Source organism: Uloborus diversus, chromosome 10, assembly GCF_026930045.1.
Source record: "Uloborus diversus isolate 005 chromosome 10, Udiv.v.3.1, whole genome shotgun sequence".
Classification (NCBI taxonomy): Eukaryota; Metazoa; Arthropoda; class Arachnida; order Araneae; family Uloboridae; genus Uloborus; species Uloborus diversus.
The window spans coordinates 120538975-120562663 of NC_072740.1; the positions used below are offsets into that span (position 1 = coordinate 120538975).

The window sequence follows — 23689 nt, forward strand, 5'->3', positions numbered from 1 at the left end:
TCATGGCCTTTAGAATCCCCTGGGTCCATCTTGGTGGAAAGAAATGTTTCCCTGCCGCTTGGTTTAGATCGAGAGCAGAAGAGCGATATGCCTGGCCCAAGGTCATTGGTGTACATGTGCATGTACCCTCTGTAACATGTAAAAGTTTACAGAACGAAAGTGAGAGAATGGTCTGTCTGTAAATAGCAGCATCGATTGAGGTTCAAATTTACTTTAAATATAAAACGTAAGAATATTTTTACATAAAAATGAGAAAAAGCCATTTTTCTTTCAAACTCAAAAAAAGGGAGCCCTAGGGGCACGAGTTAATATTCATGGATGGACTTAAAATTTCGCAAAAGATCATTTATTTGTATAACGGAACAAATTTAGAGGTCGTTGCGTAAAATATCTACAACTTCAAAAATAAGAACCACCCTAATATATATATATATATATATATATATATATATATATATATATATATATATATATATATATATATATATATATATATATATATATATATATATATATATATATATATATATATATAAATATACGCGCGCAAGCAGTACTCTGTAAAAAAAACTTCATTTAACCAAACCGACACGACGACCGCTCGTGTAAAGTTCAAAGATTCTACTTATCGTCCGGCGCAAAATCTTTTATCCGGACGTGGGGCAGAAAGAGTCGGACCGAGGGGTGTCTAGGACCTGTTGTGGAGCGCTGAGGCTCGTCGTTACTGCGTGGGCAATCGATACTTTTACCGGATACGATGCGCAGTGACCATTCCCGGATCATTTCCCTCGCCGCCACTGCTTGCCTCTGACTCCGAATCGACTTTCCAAGGTAAGAAATTCGTATTTTCTACGAGGCCTATTTAGCTGTCAAGCAACACATGTGACTCGTTGTCCCACGGTACTGAGAATTTCAAACGCTGTTTTGATTAATTATAGGTCTCGTGGATTTCGCCGATTATTTTGACCCGTAGTAGCTTCGTCCCGGCTGGCGCGAAAGTACTTTCGGGTACAGAGATTCGAATGGGTATCGAAACATATGTTTGTTTCGTTTGGCGTTCTTTGAAGTTCGCAGTCGGCAGCAATTGCGAGAAAGGGATCACTTAATCAGATGGATCGAAGAAGAAGAATAATTTTTAGATTGCGGGTTGTCTGTAAATAATGACAAAATCGAATGCGATTCCGAGAAAGGTGTTGTGAAGTTTGTTGAATGAATGTGACGTCTGCGTGCTCTCTTTCGTGAAGGGAATGACGTCGAATATTTTAAGCCGAGTTCGACCACTTATAAATGATGCGGGACAAAATCGTATTGCGATGAATATACGTGCTATACGTTGGGAAATAAACATCGCGACTTAACGCGTTAATTTATGACAATTCAAATTCACCTCGAATCATCACTTCTTTATTTCATTTCGTTCTTTATTTTATAAGGTAGTTTTCAACTCTTAGTGATTTTCTTATATATTACTATTTTCCCAATTAACGAAGTTATCTAATGACTATTTTTTTTCGTGAAGTTAATGATAAAAAACATTTAAATTTCAAGCTTGGCTGTCAGAAAAGATTCGGGACAAAATAATATCGCGATGAACTAACGTGCTATACTGGGAAATAAGCATCAGACGTAGCGCGTGAATTCATAGCTTTTCAGTTTCATTTGGAATCATCACAGCTTTAATTTCTCTTTTTTCAAAAAATTGGGTTAATTTTAAACATATTGTGGTTTTGTGGAATATTTTTTTTAATAGACAAAGTTATCTACCACTAACTTCTTAGAGTTTAGATTGTGTAAAGCGCAATCTAAATTATTTGACAATGTTCATTAGGTTACGAAAATTAATTAGTAAAGCATGTGTAAACTCTGACATTACCAATTTATTTCTCTGAGATGAAAATTTCCAGGTTTAGAGAGGAATTTAATCGGACATATATGTGTCTTCATTGATACATTTTAGCGTGACACGTATGACCCAGCGGTACTGAAGTAACGACTGAAAGTACAATGAAATATTACGTTTTTTTTTTTTGTTCATAGCACAGTCATTTAAAACTTTTTGCTGAACATACGTGGCCCATTGGTGGCGAAAAGGTTAAATTGGGTAATGCCTTTCAAATTTCCAAAAAAATCACCATTTATTCTCATTTTTACCAATGACTGTGTACCGCAGTAAATAAAACCACGATCAACTGAAACACGACAAAAGTTTATTGCCGCATTGATACTGCGATGTGTTGACGGGAGATGAATTAAACATTATGATGAATGAAATCCTCTGTGACCCCTTAAATATATGAGTCGTTTATTATGAAAGTGGGTCAAGTCTTTTTTTTTTTTTTTAATGTTAAATTTTCAATCATCAGTTTCATTCATGAAGAGCTAATATGCTCTTCATGAATAAAACTGATCCTAATATGAATCCTTGAGCTTCCATTTGCTCAATATTAGAATTCAGATTTATTTTGACTCTAAATTGTTTACAGGAAAAAGATTATCACAAATTTTATCTATAATTACTACCATTTTCATTCTTTTTCTTCTTTTTTTCAAAAATAAACTTGCTCCACGTTTAAAAAAAAAAAAAAAAAAAAAATAATAAAACGATGTTTTTAATAAGGTACTTTCATTTGTGTCTGTTCCTTAAATGATACGAAAACAACAATACTCACTGAAACAAGAGAATATCAACCTGTTCAGATCCATTACGAAGAACTCTAACCTTTCATTTGAGGAGAGTTCATTTGAGGGTTTGATGATTATTGACACGCAATCGACTTGGGGTAAATTTCCTGCTCAACTTTTCTCTTAGTTTGTTTTTGTCTAAAAACCTCATCTCATTAGCTTCTCAGTAGTTTTCTTTGGCGTATTTTAAAGTATAGAAAAACAATTTCTGCTTCATCGAGAATGTTATTCAAGATTTAAAAAAACATACAGAAATCAATTAAAAACATTTTTGAAATGTTACATTTTATTCATCTTCGAACAAAAAATAAATTATTTTTAAATAAAAAAAAAAAACCGCCTTCAAAAAACACCAAAAAAATAAAATAAATAATAAATAAAAAGCAAATAATAATTGGTCTCATTAACATACGATTTCCTACCCATACAAATAAATCATTTTGCAATTAAAATACAAAAATCAACTAAACTAATAACCCAATTAAAAATAACACTAATTTCAATTATTATACTATAAAAATTTTAATACCTGACTAATTAAGTATACCTCATTCATTTTTGATCACCTTTTGAAGTCGATGCTTCCTGTAAACTACTACTACCTAATCTAACTGACTACCCTTCAAATCCCGAAATAAGTTAACGAATTTAACAAACTAATTTAACGAAGCACGAAATTAGTCTTTAAAACCAAATCTAGTCAGTTATCAGTCAGTTAGAGCTCGGAAGGTCCAAAAATAAGCGAGTGTGTCATAATTATCTAGTATGATTAGTATGAAGAGAAATAAGTGCGGGCATTGTTGATTGGCTAGAACTTTTGAAAAAAAGACTGAAAGGAATAAAATCAAGTTAATTTATTGAAAACTCATTAGTTGAAATCCTTTAAATACATCAGTAAAATAACGCCATAACTTGCTCAACACTTTATTACACTTTATAATTAGGGCATGGTTTTAAAGATACTTGTCACCGCATTCGGCAAAAAAAACAAAGAAACACTTCACAGTTTGGTTGTTTTGTAGAATAAAAAACGATTTATTCTCTTTTTATTTTCTTTTACGAAGTAAAGGAAGTATTGTATTCGCGAAAAGAATTTCACCCAAAAATCGGCCTTAATTTCCATTTTACTCGAATGTAAAAAATATTGAGGTTTGATTTTTTTTCAACCCGATCACACGTGCATATATGCCTAAGAACGTATAGACACCCGAAATATCCATTTTGACGATCCCCGAATTAGTTACAGCGAGTTTTCTCGTGACGTCTGTATCTAATTATGTATGTGCGTATGTATCTCGTATAACTCAAACACGGTATGTCCTAGAAAGTTGAAATTTTGTACGTAGACTCCTAGTGGGGTCTGGTTGTGCATCTCCCCTTTTGGTTGCATTCGGATGTTCCAAAAGGGGTCTTTTGCACCTTTTGGGAGGGAAATCATTGTTAATTTCAATGCTAACTCAAGTGGTGTTATAATTTGGCAAACACCTGCCGATATATTGCCAATCTTTTGGTCGCCAAGTTTTTTTCGCCAACTTGGCGACACATCTTGGCGACACATTTGGCGTTTTTTTTTTTTTTTTTTTTTTTAATCAGGTTTCATTTTGTCCACAAATGGCGATATTTAGAGAGTTAACCATTGAATAAGATTAAAATGTCATAACATTAAAATGTCCAATATTAGGAAAATGAATCTGTATAAAACTTTTTTTTTTTTTTTGCTACAGTTCGCAACAAACTTGGGGTAAAAATATTTAAAGTGTTTCTTATCATTTAATTGGCGTAAAAGGAAGTCATGTGATGCACACATCAAGCTCGTTTATTATGCAATGGTTCAGTGCACCATATATCGAAATGGAGATCCATTCGCCCAGAAGATTAGCGCATCGTGCTAACAATGCGGAGGTCGTGAGTTCGAAGCCCCATAGGCCAAAAAATTTCGTTTCCATGACTTATTTTCTTCAGCAAAAGTCTGATACAAATTTCCATCAATGTATGATATCTACTCATTGCAATATTCTGAGATAATAGTTCTTTCGTTGTTGAAATCAAGAAACAAAACGTTATTTTTAGAAAATCGCAGTATATTGGACAGCTAAAGATAGCGTCATAGCTGTGTGAGCTGTAAAAGACGCAACTTCCGTCTCCCGCCCAATTCATTTTTGCGCTGTTTTAATGATTTTACCTTATCACAAAAAGGTAAAACGTTTTATTTGTAATACACGTTGTTTGTGTCTACTTTAGTAGATTTCTGATTTTGTCTTTTAATTTCTTAAAACTAGCTTTACGACTAAGATCCCAAAGAAGAATATCTGCCATGAAATTCACGCTTCTCACAATCCTTTCGGGGTTATTAATCCTGAGATCAGCAAATTGCATTCCATACATAGTAGAAGGTAAGAGAATTTTATTTCCAAAAAGTTCAATTTTCTCTGAGGTTTTGGAAGATTTTCTAAAATTGAATTGAGCTGCTAAGTTAGTTTTGTGAAAAGAAATGCACACACACACAAGCCAAGTGAGAAAGTCTTAATATAGCCACAAATTACGTTTATGATTAAGTGTCCCTTTATTAAGTAATTTCGTAGGATATATGTGTTTCCGAAGTTCAAAGTGTAAGGTAAGTAGTGGCCACAAGTAGTGGATACTTCTCCAGTAGTGGCCACTTCCAAGGTTTAAAACGCACTAGTAGTGAAGTACAGTTTTAAACTGTAGGTCTACAATATTAATTGCCCCTCTTGAAACAGCGTTTTGTAGCTCAACGCTTTCTAAATCTTCCCAATTTCTAAAAATGCCAGAATTTCAATTTGTTCAATTTTTTTTTTCTCAAACCTCAAATTTGATCCAGCAGTGGCTACTCCAAAATCTAAATATTTCAGTAGTGGTTATCTGATATTCTCCCATCCGAAGTATTTACACTTTACTTTAAATTCATGTAACTGATGAATAAAATTGATTCAATATGATAGTTACATTAAGTACCAACAAAAAAAAAATCACAATTATTGTTCATTTCCTTCTTCTAAGTACAAAAGCAAGTTTGAAGTGGTCACTACTGGTGCTCTACCTTAGTTTATAAACTATCGAATAGACATGATTTTTAAATTATATTTTCCCTATGGTATTAAGATATCAGGCAGAGGAACCTTCTGCTTCCAGCTCGGTTATTCCGTATTTCAGACTGATGTCCATAACAAGGACGAAACTGCAGTCTGTGGATGGAATAACCGGACTGTTGGTTTTCTGAGCAATATTAAAACAGTTAATTTGTCTTAAAATATAATCAAATATTAGGGGTTTTGGCTTACCAATTTAAACAACAATAGGATTTAAAAAATGGCTGGCTGGAAAATCGCTTTTGAAGGTTCGTCTGAACAACAACAACAAAAATGCTAAAAAAAATTCGAAAGTTACTGATTATTTCCGTGGAACGTTGCGGGATTTCACGAGTTTGCATCTATTTCTGCGTTAAATCAAGTATCTTTGCAAAAAAGTTTCCTGTATTGCTACAAGTTGCACGAAGGCGGACTCCTTACTAGTGTGAAAATATTTTAAGCTACTAGTTTAAAGATTAACTGAGTGTATTTATTAAGTGTATCGTCTTTAGATCGATTACGGCTCGTCCAGGTTGACTAAGTTCCCAATGAGGGCGAATAAGTCTCTGGATAGTTGCAGCTTTGCAATACGAGTATTGCAGGCTAGGACGATGCTTGGTTCTTACTTGCAATTCTGCCTTATCTTTGGGCATGGTTGCATTGATGCTTCTAGAGCATTCTTAGTAACTCTGGAGGGTTCTAATCATTTGCATTAAACCTACCGAATTTCCCTTGAAGGTTTTAGGCTGGCTTTAACAGGTGAAATTTTTCAAAAAGATTCAAGTATAATATTAGGGAGGTTGCTGACTTTTAGCTGGAAACGTTCCTGGTTTTTGCAAGATTCGTTACTGGCAGAAACTGGGCACATTAGCTGCCCATTATTTTCCAGGAACGTTTCTGAATCGTTTTTACTGTGAATAAATAAATAAATAAAATAAAAATAACTGTTCTACTGCTACATATTTTATCCATCGTTGGCAAAATTCAGCTTACATTTTATCATCAATTCTAAAGATCAATTTTGAGTAAGAACGACCAAGAAATTTTTGTTTTTAGTATAGTCTGCTTAGACAACGAAAGAAACTAAAATGTATCTCTAAACCAGATTTTTACAATGCTTCAAGTATTCTACATTGAAATCAAGATTTTTTTTTGATTGATTGTTGCATACATAAATATGTTTCTTGCATTTTGTCGCCCAGCATTTTGCTTCTTTAACATCAGACATTATTTTTACCTGCCTTCATTATCACAAGGTCCAAATGGCAGCGCAAATAAATTTCAGTCTTAGTACCAGCCAGTAATTTTGTTCATAAACAAATAATTTTGTGTGTAGAAATTTCTGGGCTTTCTGAGTATATTTGACATCAAAGAAAATAAAAACAAATTAGATGTCGTTACCATCATTACTTATGAGTTCCTTTTAACATTATTGCTCATTTTTTTTTCTTTTTATTCATAAATCAAGTGAACATATTTCCAAACGTATAAATTTACAACGAAAGTATCCATGTCAGGTAAAATACGTTAAAATGTCATTACCTTTCAGTGCAAAATTTTAAACGCATGATTGGAATGATAGCTTGAGGGCAAAATGATACTATGTGCATTATTTCTAATATTTTAGGTACTTGATATTTTTTAGTTTATTTTTGAAACTAAGGATGTCTTATTAGATAAGTTTAATTGAAGGTCATATGAAAAATTAGTTGAGATGATTACTTAAAACAAATTTCAATACATTACCATGCGTAGTATATTTATTTTGGTTTTAGATGATAAATTTAATGAAGCATTAATGAATCAAGATTCATGAATAAAAGTTAAAGAAAAGTATTAAAAAAACAATTTCAAAATGACAACTTATTTCAAAGTTTTAAATTAACCCTCAATATCTCTAAAATAAATGAGATGTTTTGTGAAATTCTGTATTTTAACAAAAAGACATATATTGTCTTTCTAAAATAAAAAGCAAAATAACACTTTTCAAAAGAATTGCCTATGGATGCCAGAGTCTGTGTTTGTGTAGAAATTGTCATGTCTTTTTACTTTACTTGTGTAGAATAATTTTGATTCCCCCCCCCCCCCCGTCCCTTCCCATCGGTTCATATTATCTATTAAATTTAGCAATGATTCATATGATTTCCACATTTGTGCAACGTTTTTCTAGTAATATTTTCATATCTAAAATTTATTTTTTCCTTCTTTTAAGGTGATTCCGGTCTTGCTGATTATGGAAATAGATTCGATGACAACTTAATAGAATTCGACAAGTAAGTTTCATTGGACACATTTTTTTCGAAAATTTGAATAATAACTGAAAAATATGCGCTCTAAAATAAACTGGAGAAATTATCACTCGTAATCTGCGCTTTCAAAACGTTCCGTTTGAGCAATCAAAATTGCCCTCTATTCTTATTTTTGGCGTACTGATTCTTTGTTATAATATAGACACATAATTTGTAGCATGCAAGGGATGGACAGAAAAGCTATCATTCTTTCTACAATTCGAGAAAACCTCTTCTCGAACATCATTCTTTATATTCAAAAGCCCATGCATTTTTGCATTGAAAAAGAGATGCCTTGAAACCTGGAAACGCGTGTCTGCAACCAGTTGCCTATTCATACAATCATAAATTGTTACAGTACACCATACTCAAAGCTACTCGTATACTCCTGTTCAAAATCTTTGGCTCTCGGCGGGAGATGCAAAGCAATCAAACTCTTAGGAAATGGTAGAGCAGTGAACGTGATCAGAAAATCGGGATTTCGGAAATGTGCTCAATCAATGTAGTTTGGCACGAGTTAATAATTTACATGTATTTCTCATTGCTAAATAACACCGACACTTTACGAAAAACTTGCATCGCCAACGCTTGATCTTGTCTCTCTCTCTCTCAACCCTCGCTTCGTTCATATTCAACCAATTTTGAAGTGAAAGGCACTTCAAGAACTGAATTGAAGTCACTCCAGCTGAGGCTGCCGATGAAAATCAAAGGCATTATTGGGCCACTCACATTGTTGCCTCCACTTGGAGTAGTGTCGAGTTCGACGGAATTGCATTCGAATCGATCCAGGTCGTATTTTGCGATGAATCCAGATTGAATTTAGGTAATGATGACATTTTTGTTCGCTTATAGAGAGCCCGTTATAAACTCCCAAATAGTGCCACAACTGGGGTGATGTTATGGGGTGCTGTAAAATACGAAACTTGTTCACCCCTAATATTGATCCACAGCACCATGACAGCTTAACGGTTCATTAGTGTCATGCTTCAGTCACATGTGTTTGCACTCATGGCAGGGCTCCCGAGCTATTTTTTTTTTCTGAAATGACACAACAAGGGTTTCAGGGGGCTTTTTTTGCGCATTATCACCTTCTCTTGCCTGCGTGACGCTCTGATTTGTCTTTAATCGATCTCATATGGGATCGCTTGAGACGGAAAATTGGACTGCCTATACGTTTGATCGAATAAGCGACACATGTGCAGTAAAGCCATCTTACGATAATTTTAAGCGTCAATCTTCGCCAATCTAGAGGTTGCCCAACAGGGTACTGAAACCTCCTCCTTTCATTTGGGCTTTCAGTAATAAATTATCATTTTGCTTGCCTTTTGTATTCACTTTCTTTTTCTATGTTGCCTTCTCGTGTGTAAGATTTTGTTTCTGCCTGACAACTCCTTCTTAGTGCACCAATTTTTTTTTATGTTGTGAAGTGTAATTTACTTAAAATGAAAGGAAAATCCTTAAAGCAAGAAAAAAGAAGACTAAAACATATAGAATGTGAAAAAAATCACCAAATAATTGTGGGAAATATACTTTGAGAAAACAAATGGCAAATAATGCAAAATAAAAAGGACTTATCAAATCCTATCATCTCCAATATTAAGTGCATTAATTATAAAGAGCCCAGTAATTGAAGTTATTACATAGTTGTGTTAACGTTTTGCATCGTTAAACTGATCGTTTATTGCACAACTTTGATGTTTAAATGAACACAACTACGTTTTCTACCTTTGTAGAACAATTTTTTTTTATCTCTTGTTCATGTTAGTTTTGCAGTTTTAGATTTTTTATGTATTTTTCTTATTATTTCTACCTCTTATTAGGATTCAGGTGTTGCCTTGCCAGCGTTGGGCGCATTAGCTGGTTCTGAATACAAGTAAATGAATTCTGTAAATGTTGTTTCTCTGTCAGCGTGGTACCGTTGCAGGGAAATGATCTTGTCTCAGCCGCACTATAGTAAACATAAATAAATAACCAAGAATACGACAATAAGAAACAGTAATTAAGTAGAAATCAACTTGAATAAGGCCTTGGCCTTTAGGGCCAATGCAATGGGCGTGGGCGATGCATCGGTGCATCGCACAAAATCGGTGTCATAAACCGGTTTGGAATTTTTCTCTGGTTGCATTGATACCGCATCGACTACAAATCCAAACATCGATATACAATCATTGGCTCGCAATCGTTGTCGTTTTAATGTCTAATTTCTTTTCACGCCAATTTTAAATTAGCAGTGTGTTATGCCAATCTGGCTTAGCATTGAAAGTGAAGTGTTAGTTACAGGAAACTTTCCAAACAAACGCTACGCTTCACTTCTCCCACAATGTGCAGAAAATGCAAATTGTATTTAACTCTAAGAGAAAAATATATTGATGAACAAACTTTATCATATAATCACTCCCCCCCCCCCCAAAAAAAAAGAAGTTTAAAGCGCAAAACAGCAACAAAAGTGAAAGACACGTAATTTGGTGTTACGAAGGACCTCTTTTTAAAAGCAAGAATATGTGAGTTTGTGAATGGAATGCGAGACTTCGCTACCATAAGCTCATTTTTTTGTATTGAAAAAAAAGGCTTGTTATTATCCAAAAACACATGTCTGCAGTATTTATTTGTATCTTTCACTATTAACGCTGCTTTTTTTTTCGGTTGATAATTTCTTGCTGGTGCTAGAACCAGATTGTACATATCTAGCAAAAAAAAAAAAAAAAATATATCTAATCTATATTTTGCATAACTTAAACAAACAAGTGTAGGTAAAGCTTAAAATTAAAAAAAAAAAGCGTTGTGTAGCATCGCGATGTAAGATTGACGATGCATCATGATGTAGAAATTCAAACACCGTCCAGCACTAGTTCTAATATGACTCTCATACAAATTGTTGCTCCGATTGGCTTTGATTTGAAGCTGTGTTTTCATATCTCACCACACATCACACACACACATCGCCGAATGGGAATGCACAATAGAGAAAAACACAAGAGAAAAATATGACATACTAAAAGTAGTACAGGATAAAACGTAGTCAGCCATTACGCTCTGCGCAATGCGTCCCACGATATGCGCAGAAAAAACTTTGAACATCTTCCTATGAGTAAATATAAGTAAACACTGATGGTCATGTTTTTGATAAAGTCATCAATATTTTTAACTTCCAAGTTTTCTCTAGAACCAATAATTGAAGTGATGTAGCTCACTAAGCATGTTTGATGTACTCCATGCGAAGAATATGATCCTATACAATTTATTAAACCCATACGATACCTTAGTTTGAGCTACTGAGACTATACTGTAAAAAAAAAACTGCAGTCCTTCTGGGTTCCAACGTGTATTCCACGTGCACTAAATGTAACATCGAGCAGATCTTAGTTAATCATATTCTAGCCTGCCTGTGCTTACATAAGGAAGAATTTTTAAGTGTCTTTTCCTAGTTATTGATTTTCTGAGGATTTTTGTGCTCGAGGAATTAGTCTAGTCAAGCACTGAACTCAGTGGGATGAATAACAACAAAAACTAAACATCTTAATACATTGCTCATGGTTTTAAGTATTACCTTCACAAAAATAAAACACAAACTCCAAATTTGTATGTCCGGGGTAAACTCGGAAACTACCGGATATCGGACCGATTATGTTAAAATTTTCACCGTTTATCTAGGTTAGTGAGAGGAAGGTTTAAAGACCAATTCGAAAATAAATCGATTAATAGTTCTTTTTTTCATTCGAAATTTAATTTTTCAACACAAAAATGGATCTTTTTAATCGAATTAATTATCTTATCGTTTCGATTTTGTTTCATTCAAAATAGCGGAAAAAACACATATACAGTGAAATTCGCCTGCAACCATCTTACTGTCATCTTATTGTACGAAATAAGTTAAATGTAGTAAAATTTGGCTGTAGCCATCATACACTCCTGTTTGTGAAAATTGCAACACCATGAAGGAAGCATCATAGTTTAATGAAATTTAATACACAGTTGAGTGGTAATGGTACAAATAAATGATTACATTTTCAAACCAAACAAACAATAAAAAGAAATAGAAATAAGTATTTTGTGTGGCCACCACGCGCCACAATAAGAGCTGCTACACGACTCGGCATGGAGTGAAACAAAGTTTGAATATCTGCCAGCGGAAGAGTATTCCATATTGTTTGTATGCGCAACCAAAGTTCGTCTGTCGAGGAAACAGGACGAGGATCACGAGCGAGACGCCGCCCAACGAAATCCCACACATGTTCAATCGGTGACACATCCGGGGAATATGCAGGCCAAGGAAGAAGCTGTACCAGCTGCGAATCAAGGTAGGATTTAACAGTCCTGGCGACATGTGGACGGGCATTATCCCGCTGGAATGCAGCCCCTGGCAATCCTTGCAGGAAAGGAATAGCTTGGGGCTGTAAAACGTCGTTTATGTATCGGGTACGTTCAAATTGCCCACAATTTGTAACAAATGTGATCGTCCATGATACGCTATGGCACCTCAGACCGTAACTCCGGGTGTTCGTCCACTGTGGCGTTCGATAATGCACTCCGGAATGTGCCGTTCACCGGCACAGCGCCTGACACGAACTCGGCCATCATGGTGCCACAAATTGAAGCGGGATTCGTCAGAAAAGAGGACCTGCTGCCAATCAGCACACCAGCTCCTATACACATTGGCCTATTGTAGCTGCAAGCGGCGATGGTTTTGCGTGAGATGAATGCGCGCAGCCCACGCTGCAGCAGACGTCTCAGAATTGGTGAAGCACACAATGAAACACATGTAGCTGTTGACCACTATGCTGCCAATTGTCTAGAAGAAGCTGTGCGGTCTATCAGCGCCATACGCACTACGTGTCTGTCATCGCGAGCTGACGTCACATTTCGGGGTCCACTCCCAGATTTCCGAGCTGTCCGCCCCTCGTCCGTCCACTGCTTCCAAACACTCATGATTGTGCTGCTGTTACGCTGCACACGAGCAGCTACTGCACGATAAGACAATTCAGCTTCACGAAGGCCGACGATCCTGCCCCATTCAAACTCCGAAATTTGCTCGAATTTCGCTTTCTTTCGTCGAAGAGGCATAGTAAAGATTCAGTTAACGTTAACTCTAGCATATAATCACCGATAACCATACACGCCTCACTACAGTCGTCTATTTATATTCGGTTCGATCCGCCGTTCAGAGGGCGCTGCTCAGCATACGCATGCGCTACTGGCCTGCAATTCTAATCATTTGCATATCAAGCCCTACTTTACATTTCCTGCATTTTACAGCTTACTCGCGTAATTCCTTCGTGGTGTTGCAATTTTCACAAACAGGAGTTTATGTCTGTACCTGCTTTTGTAAGCCTGTGTGTCCATTTACTGTGTGTCCCACATGTTCCCTCGATTCCGAGGTAACATAATGTTAACACACTTAACATACATACATGTAACATAATGTATCACACATAATGTTTAAACGTTTTATAAACGTTTTAAAATGGTGCATAAGTTTCACTAATGTAATGGTGCTTAGTCCCCAGTTGTAAAAGCACCACTACATAAGTGAAACTTATCACCAATCAGATGGTTCCAGATGGACCAGTTTCTTGGTGAAACATTGAACTTTACTTTAAACTGAGCTCCAGTATTGAGTCTTCGTATGAAGAATATTTTCATTAATCGATGTATTTCAATTTTAGGCGTAGTTGCATTCATCGGGGAGGCAGCTGTGACGATCGCCGGAACGACTGTTGCTTCAACTCTGCTTGCCGCTGCAATCTGTGGGGGACGAACTGTCGCTGCCAGCGAGCAGGCCTCTTCCAACGCTGGGGCAGAAAGTGAAATAGTTGACCCTCGTCTTTCGTCTAGGATGTTTGTAGAAAGATGTCACTTCTCCGGGCGGATTGTCTGTACCCGCTTTTGTAAGTGTGTGTTTGTGCGGGCTGTATATCGTGCCCGTTCGCTCTGCTGGCAAAATCTCCCTCGTCCATTTGTCTCCATGTCCCACATGCTCCCTCGATTTCCAGGTAGCCCACATAACGTCTGAACGTTTAATTAACGTTTAAAAATGGTTGTCACAACGTTAACAACCATTTTACAACGTTTATGGAACGAAGTGTGCTGCCTCGGCTGTGTGCTCCGTTCGAAGTGATCTTCTTGCGCCAGTGCAAACGCAGTCTTTTACTCTTTGCTGTCCTCAAAGTACAAAGCTCTTCATTTAAACGGAATCAGCTTGGCCATTATATACTGCTGTCTTTTGTAACTTCTAGGAAGCGATATGTTTTTGCTTATTTTCGAAGGAATCTTTCATTTGCTTCCTTCCGTCCACCAAGAACGGAGGAAAGGTTTCATCACTTAATGATGTTAAGAACATTTTTATTGAATTTTTTGTCCCCCAGGGATTGGTCATAACATGGATTTAGATATCAAAAGCGGTGCCAAAATTCCGTTTTTCTTTTCTCAATTGATTATTACATAAATATAGCGGATACGAACATTGCGTCTTGTATTTTGATGTTAAACGAGTGATAAATATCCGTCTTTAGGAAATAAGTAAAATATGAAATTCGTAGCAATGTTGATCCATACATACAAATGTACAAATCCGTACTCATCAAAATCAGACTAACGATATGGAGAACTCAGGAATAGCATTAAAAATTAAATTACCTTCTGATTTTAAAAATTTTTCTTATTTTTAAATTCTACTAAACTGTAATTAAATCTGCAAGTTCAACTTAATTCGAATGCAATTGGGGGCATGAATTATCTATAAAATTATTAATATGCAGTGTAAATTTCAATATTTCTACACACTCGTTTTTTTTTTTTTCAATTAAGAACTGTTTCGATACAAAATCATAAAGTTACGATAAAACTGCTTCTTTTTCTGTGGATAGGTACTAGGTCACGGACTACGTAACAGGCAGTTAACAGATTGCGAGATGGAAAATGATACGCAGTATGTGTTTCAATTAATGCTTATAACATTTACTGGTGTATTGAGTTTAAAATTTTTTCTATGTACGGCAAGATAGCTTAAAACACATGCCATATATTTTCAGTAACATCTTGGTCCTAACCACAGTCAAAAAATAAATGCATCTTTATCGCATTTCAAGTTTACCCCGAATTGCATACGGAATCCATTTAACTGCATTAAGGTTTCCGTTGTTGAATAATATAATAAACCTACCGATGTTGCTTACCAAGTTCTGCATGAGTGTAATATAAGTAATAAATATATCCTATGGATGCTATTACGATTTTGTGCCACCGGGTTGAATTGATATTGTAAAATATTTATTTTTCTAGTGGAAATGCACGCAAATCCTGCTCAGCGAAGATCTTTTGATTCAATAATTATATTCTTCATTTCCAAAAACTTTCCTTTCGATACGCGTTTCTAAGTTTGTTTCGATGGAAACTTAGTACTTTTAACATTACTAAAAAAGGGAAACCTGAAAATGAGTCATTAAATAAATTTAAAAAAACATATGAAAACAATGTTTTACAGCCTAGAGCAATGTCTACATTGACAAAAAGGCGGCTCATCGGGGGTATTTGCAAACCCCAATATGAAATTTACTCCACTCTAGGGGGAAAATATCCTCATTGTGGTTAGAATTTTCGACCTATTCCTTATCATGCAGGGTTAGTTCAATGCTAAAACTCTAAGCTTGGAGTCAAAGATATATAGGCCTCGTTCACATGGCGCTACTGTAACCAGTTTCTAACCCGCATATCACCACAATCTGTTTTTTTTTTTTTTAATATGCCGATCTACTAGCCTTCTGCTTTCAACCGGAGTTTTTCCTGGTTTCTACCCAAAAAATAGCTCTCAAACTGGTTTACATTTGTGTGTAAAACCATTTTTGAGGCATCACCATTTTCCACATGTGTAAAAGTTTTTTTGCAACTGTTTTTTATTTTTTTTTCCGGTGTTGATGGAGAATTCGCGGGATGTAAAAGTGCCTGTTCGGTGCGTTGGAGTAGGCCTTGGTCAATTGCAAATTCCTGTTCAAACGGATTCAGTCCGAATTCTCTGCTACCGGTTTTAAGCAGGCTCATCGCATTTCCATTGTAAACTCACTCTAGGAGTGACCAAAGGCACGATTCCTCTATTACGTAGGAGACAAGTACAGTAAAATCTTTCTAAAGAGTCCGCTGCTTGTATCTTTAGAAAAATAGCACTGAGATAATTTGTCACTAAATAGAATTTCTGTGAAAATGAGAAATATCTTTAAAAATGAGCTATATCTTTAAAATATATCTTTAAAAATATATAAATGTAAACACTTAACAAACTGAAAAAGTCACATAAGTCGAAAAAAAATGAATTGCTTATACTTCACTTCTTGCATTGTATAAAGATCCAAATTTGCAATTAAAATAAGTCAAACCTAAACTGCAAAGCAACTTGTACTAGTCGTGAAGAATAACACAAAATGTAGAGGTTAATAAGGCTTTTAATAACACTAACACTGTGAGACGTCTTTGGATTTAGCGACATTAATCGGAAGTAAATTTTAAGTGGCAAAATTTTGTTGAATCATATCTTGGCCCTTTCCAAAGCTCCAAATAGTACGTTTCTATACACAAAAAGGTTTTGAAAGACGGAGATAAACCCGGAAAGTTTTGGGAATGAGGATGGTGCTTTTGGGGGCAGATTAAGGATTTTCAAGGTTTTTTGAATAGATCGAACACTAGAGAAATATAGGGTATTTCTAAATGTACACTACACCTTTAAATGTGACACAGTCTGGAGAAATGGGTCCTCTATTTGGACGTACATTCATGTTACGTGGTATTTATTCTATAATGATGGTAGCTTGTGCTTAGCTCAACTGGAAAGTAATCATAAATTAATCGCATTATTGACTACTTCTTAATGTAAATATTTTCATATTTTTTCAGAAATTATCTTTTTTTTTCTTTTTTTTTTTTGTCCTTTCTGTTTCAACCCTCCTGTAAAGATTGAAATATTTAAGTTTTTAACATTCTTGAAACAGTTCCTGAAACCTAACGGGGCTAAATTTTTAGACTGATTAGGAGCAATTATATTTAATCATTGGTGAAATGTTTGGTAGCTTTTACATATTTTTACCATCCCCTTAAACAATACGCTTCAGAGAGGTTCAGTCAGTCGCAACCGCTGAATCTTACTCTTTTCTTTTCAAACTCAGTGTTTTTTTTGAGAATGAGTGAAAATTCTCATCTAGTTGTTATATTAGCCTTGATTTAGTGTTATTAATCCCAAACATACGAGACGTTTTAAACGCTATTTCCTTTCAAATATTTAAAGTTATTCGTTACCACAACGCTCAAAAAAACGTACATATCTAAGCTAAGTGGTACTCCAGTTAAAGCTTCATTCTCGAGTGTGTCAAACGTGATGTTTGGCATGAGGGAACTGCTGTAGGGGAAACGACAGTTTAGGAAATCCGTTTCGAAAGGAAAGTTTTCTAGTTTAAGGATGACATGTTTTCAATGCCGCATATACAGAGTGCTTCAAAAAGAACTCTCCAACTTTGAAATGACACAAGAGCGAAAGAGTGAGCCAAAAAGCCGAAACGAATTGCATTTTGGACTCACAGTCTGAAACTTGTAATACACTTATTTATAGAAATAGTTTCATGATTGGACATCAGAAGCCTGCTGTCAAAAATGTCTTTTGTCCAAATCCCATTACGATTGTATCTTCACAGCAGTAAGGGCTTCTCTGCATTGTACATCACTTTCTGTAAAGACGAAGGACTTTTTTAAAACGTTTGCGAAACGTTTAAAACGTTACGTGTCCTGACTAGGCTGCTGCAAAAGAAGCCATATCGATACAATCGTCATGTGATTTGGCCTCTGCTCACTAAGCATACTTTCACACGCAATTTAAGACATTTTTGACTGCAGCACCCCCTGATGCCCAATCATGGGACTATTTTTGAGAGCCGGTGAGTAACTAATTCTTGACCTGTCTGTGTAACATAACACCTTTATGTCTCTGACAGTTTTGCTGTCATGTAAATTCTAAGTCATTCCTAAACATCATGTATTACGGAATTACCATGAGCAGCGAAATCTGCTCAAAGCATAAGTGTGGTAATCTCAACAGGTTTTTTCAAGGAATGTTTCAAATCACTTGTCTAACATAACACCTTTATTTCTCTGACAGTTTTGCTGATATGTAAATTCTAAGTGTTTCCTAAACATCATGTATTACCGAATTACCATGAGCAGCAAAATCTGCTCAAAGCATAAGCTTGATTTTTTTCAAAACAACAGGTTTTTGTTGAGGAATGTTACAAATCGCTTGTGTAACATAACACCAGTTCGACTCTCGCAGTTTTTTCTTTGAGGAGTCTTTCTAAAGTATCCTGTATAGCAGAATAACCATCAGCAGCAAATTTGCTCGAAACATAAGCGTGGTAATCTAAAAAGGTATTTGCAAAGAATGTTCAAATCGCCCTGTGGATCACAGGACGGAAATCATGCATAGGGGTGACAACGCATAGGTTGAGTCACTCGCTTCTCACGTTCGTTCAAATCTGGACTGACAAATTTCCTAATGATGACAATACTACAGTACTACAAATGAACAACTTTCCTAAAGTCTAATTGCTTTATATCATGCTCTATAATATAAAGCATGCAACTGTTACTATACCAAAGATTTTTGAGACATTTAAATAAATTGCTCAATAATTCTGTTTATTTACCGTCCAGAATCACAAATAAATAGTTAGTAAAAATGCACTCAAATTTTATTCTTATCGATAGACTTTGTATCTAATCTTTTACCGAATTACTTTAGTTATACTAATTAATATGCTGTTAAAAAAATTTCAAAGCTGGATTTTCGAGGCTATATAAAGTAAAATACAAGACTTTGTATTGGTGTGAAACAAGCACACTAAATGGAAGTCATTGTTTGTACTATGCTCACGTGAAATATTTCATGTGCGAACACTGTACTCTTTGTATTTTATACATGGATTTGTGATGAAAGATCATCTTCATGTTGTAATGCATAATATCTTCAAATTTTCACTTGGCATCTCTCTGTTTTCAACCAAATTTGAAATTGACTGATTTTATCAATTGTTAGAAACACCAATTTACCCAACTGTTAAAAATTCAATAATTTTGAATCTTGTTGCCATAATTCTCAACTTATGTATTATATATCATGAATTTTAATATGATACTTTTGAAAACCCAGCACATTTTGTAACTGCAGTTGTGACTGATTTTTTTCACAATATATATATATATATATATATATATATATATATATATACTATATTTTTTTTGCTGCGTCAAATTATTGAAAGATTCAGATTAAGATTTATATATATATTTTTTTTGATATTTATTTTAAATGCAACGTTTTCATTTGCAAAACTGAAAATGGTGTTGCCAAGCAAAATTTTTTCTTCGCTCGTTTACTTTTATTATGAAACTGACATGGGTAAATAAATATTTTTCCTATATATATATATATATATATATATATATATATATATATATATATATATATATATATATATATATATATATATATATATATATATATATATATATATATATATATATAGACACTTCCTTTCTGAGAGCAATTCCTAAGTAATTGCAGGTGTATCTTTCTTTTCTGTGATTTAGTTCTTCAACTTTCACTACTGTTACGTTTTCTTTTACATTTATAAGTGTACTGTTCTGCTTTCCTATATATTATCCTACATTCTGACCATTGTGTTATATTAAAAATATTATTCAGCCACAAGTTTTATACTTCAACATAGGTTTAAGCAAGGAAATCTAGTTTTCCGAATTGCTTGTATTTCCGACCTATCGTGTAATACGGCTGCAATCGTGTATCTATAGTAATAAGAATTAAACGACTTTCTCTATTGTTTCCTTTTGTAAATAATGGAAAGTATGAGTTGGCAATAACTTCTCTTTATGCAATAATGTTGTGTATAACTGTGGAAATAAGAAAATCCAGCTTTGATTTTCGATATTCATGGACATTCATGTCAAACAGTAACGAACAGAGCTATGCTTACAGATTAGTATGAAGTGTCCAGATAGTACTTTGCTTTGCTTTTCACGCTTAGTCGATTTTCTTTCAATGTTAGACTTGTATTTCTTTTAAGAAATATTAAGTATTCATTTTACTGCTCTTAATATTATAATGCAATTTTCATGTCGCAGTTTGTAAAAGTTGCATCAGCAGCAAACTAACGTTCATTCAGAAAAGTCATTAGCTTTACTAATATTTACAAACTGTTTTATATTCTAACTTTTGTAGAGGAAATTTTGTTGAAAATGCCCGCAACAAGTATTTCCTAAGCAGAAACGAGTTCAAATAGACCCACTGAACTAATTTAACACTTGATATAAATTTGGACTCGTGTCATATCAATTTACACAAAAGCCCATTTAATACCTTAAAAAGGAAGGAAGCGGTTTTCTTCAAGGGTTTTATACGTGAATACTGTTAGTAGTGATTATGTCTAAAGAAGAAAGTTCGGTAGAAAATACTGTCAGAATATTTAATGGCAAAAAGAAAAAATGATTTTCTGTTTGACACATTAGTGTGCTAATTCGTTAAAATTTAACAGCACAATGTCCTGAAATACATTAAATTTTCTAAGCAGAAATGAGTTCAAGTAGAACACTCAACTAATAAAACACTTGATATAAATTTGGGGCAAAGTGAAATAGCGGGGGGAAGTGAAGTGGTGAAATATTTACTTTGTTTTAAGCGCCACATATCTGGTAATAATTAAACTATGTAGTAACGCATGGTGGTCTATTCCAGTCAGGAAAAAGTTATATCCGAAGATCAAAGCATGTAATAATATAAGCAATTTTTAAAGATTGATACTCATATTGTAATGTTTTGTTGTAAGTTAAAAATTATTTCTGATATTTTAAAATTATAAAGTTCTTGTTACTAACATTTTAAAAATTAATTGAGAGCAACTTATATTCGGTGAAGTATTTAAGTATCTAATATCAAGCTTATTTTGAGTTTAAAATATTTTGTACAATTAGCCAAGTGTATGCGAGGCAAAGGTAAATAGTATTAAGTCCATTACGTATTCATTTATTAATTTATTCATTTATATTCCTTCATTTAATAATTCACTTATCTATTCATTCACTTATTTTTTTATTCATTCGCTAATTTATTCACTTATTTTTTTCCTCTCATATATTAATTAATTCGTTTATTCATTTATTTCCATATTTTTTCATTTGCTGATTCATTCCTTTATTTACTCATTCAATTAACAAAAAATATTTTAAATAATTGAATAGAAAAATTTTCTTTAGAAAAATATTTTCTGTTTCTTTTTGCCTCATGAAAAAAATGAAAATTTTACATTTTTCTTATAGGTACAAATTTACCACTAAAAAGAAATCATAGCGTTTCAATGCAAGTTTTATTATAAACTACATTGTTCCTACTTGATGTACTGTAATATTCAGAACAAATTTTCAATTTGTTCATTTTGAAAAGGGCAAGTTACCTTTGCTCTTTCACTTTGCCCTACATTACCCTACTTAACTAAATTAGATTTTCTTTGTACTAATGTAGTTTTTGTGTGTAATCTTTACACCATCCATAATTATTACTCGATCGTTTTGGAACCTTTATTTTTAAATTACTGTCTGGACACTTCTGATACTTTATGCCTAAATTTCCAAATCTGAAGAGATCATTTAATCTTCAGCAAACTTGATATATGGAAAATATTTCTTTGTCAAATATTCTTAAATCTTTAGCCAATAATTTGTATCATTTATCTCGGCCAAGAAACCTAAAATTTTCTACAACTGTTCATTTTATTTTGAAATTTTTTCGATGCTCAAATGCAGTATTATAATAGTTGATGTGTCAGGATTTGTGGTTACGCTTTTGAATAGTTGCAAATATGTTATTATTTTGCAGTATTTGTGTGAAACAAATCTTGCTTGATGTAATTTTTGTGCTTGTAATAAATGTAATGTGATTGATAATAAAGTTCAGTGAGCCTCTGTTGAGAGTATTTTTCTGTAATTTATTGAAAAAATAAAAGGAAAAATTATTTCTTGCAGGAATCAGTATTATTCTTGTTGAAGATATTCCAAAGCTCTTTCAAAGTATTCTAGGGAATTGATCTAATATACCGTTTTAGTAAATGCACTGCATCATAATATAATATGTTCTCCGTTGCTCAAGCAATCTATTAAAAAAAAAAACGAGTACATTCAAAGTAAGCTCGGAAGTAAACTGAAATTAAATCGACTGTTGATAGCTGCAGTGTAAATCATACGTCTTCATACTTAATGTACGTTGCTTAAATGTTAAGTTCAATGCTTTCAAACCAATATTGTAAAAAAAAAAATTATATGTATTTTATTACAAATTAAATTATACACGTAACGGAGGCTGCTTTAATATTTAAAAGACAATCTCACATCGTATCAGGAAACAAATTTCTACAAATCAATCATATAAAAACATACATAATTCTTATAGTTGCTTTTTAAATGCATAACTCATTTTGAAATATTGTGATAGCTAATGAAATCTTTTGGGAGAAGAGTTTCACTGAATATAAATTAGAAGTGCCCACGTTTATATCTCAAAACTACGAGAATCGAGCAATAGAAGAGCTTTTTCAAGTGGTGTATAGTCTTTTCCATATTTTCTACGTATAACTGAAAGCAGGGTTAGCATTTCCATGTGACAATGGTTGGAATCTTATCCTCATCCGAGAGGTTGTGTCTTCTGGCCAAGTTTCTTCAGGCGAAGACTGAGCAGTCTTGTTTCGATTCGAGAGATTACAATGATGTAAATCTCTCCGAGAGTCATCTTTTTTTCTGGCTGGCATAATACTAGATGTGGTCTTTGGTTTACTTCCTTGAAGGCTGTTAATGCTGCGAGTGGAGGTTTTGCTGTTCAAGTGGTTGCTCAGGGTTTGATTCAAAGACTGAAAGAAAGAACATAAACGAAAATAAATGAAGTGAGATTGCAATTAGTAAATAGAACAGTTCTTAAAATTAAAAAGAAAATCAGATTAGTATTGTATCAGCTAAAAGCTGACCTTACTGGAAGCAAAAGTGATATTAAATGAAACAATAGCAAATAAAATATTTTTAGTAGTTTTCAATGAATTCGTTTATGAAAATATATGATGTCGAAGATATGAGACTTAAATTATTCAATTGTAGATAGGTTATTGAGGAAACAAATATACACCTGTACTAATAATAAGGCATGAAACTTGGATGAGTGTTTAAATGTCTGTGACGACTGACGAGTATAGAGCCGATATCGTTCGGTAAATTTTCATGAAATTTGGCATTGTATTAGTTTGTACCGTGGGAGGGGGAATGCACCTTGAAGTGTTTTTTTTTTTTTTTTTTTGAAATTTAAATTTGATTTTGTTCTTTTTCTATTCTAACTCATTTTTCACACAAAGTTCCCATTATGAAAGAGAAAAATTTTATGTGCATTATTAAGTTTCAAGTCATTCGAAAGTTTATAATTTTTTGCATGAGATAAAATTTGTTCGAAATTTTTAGAAGTATTAGCAGAGCTGCAGGAATTAGTTTTCGAAAACTGTAATTCGAGGCTTACCTTAAGCAAGCAAAAGCGATTCTATATGATTCAACTCG

General features: G+C 34.0%; 2 protein-coding genes across 2 annotated transcripts in view; one reads left to right on the forward strand and one right to left on the reverse strand.

The window, feature by feature from the left end:
* The first annotated feature begins 803 nt into the window (after window positions 1-803).
* LOC129231819 (U8-agatoxin-Ao1a-like) lies at window positions 804-13864 on the forward strand. Its single transcript, XM_054866200.1, has 4 exons — window positions 804-831; window positions 4962-5075; window positions 7984-8044; window positions 13723-13864. The coding sequence occupies exons 2-4, from the start codon at window positions 4997-4999 to the stop codon at window positions 13862-13864; spliced, it is 282 nt and encodes a 93-aa protein (XP_054722175.1). The 5' UTR covers window positions 804-831; window positions 4962-4996.
* Window positions 13865-22467: 8603 nt separating this feature from the next.
* LOC129231154 (adhesion G protein-coupled receptor L2-like) overlaps window positions 22468-23689 on the reverse strand; it is a 50336-nt gene continuing 49114 nt past the window's right edge. Inside the window, exon 21 of the mRNA XM_054865402.1 lies at window positions 22468-23001. Within this exon, the coding sequence (XP_054721377.1) occupies window positions 22720-23001 (282 nt within the window). The 3' untranslated portion in view covers window positions 22468-22719. The remainder of the gene's footprint in view (window positions 23002-23689) is intronic.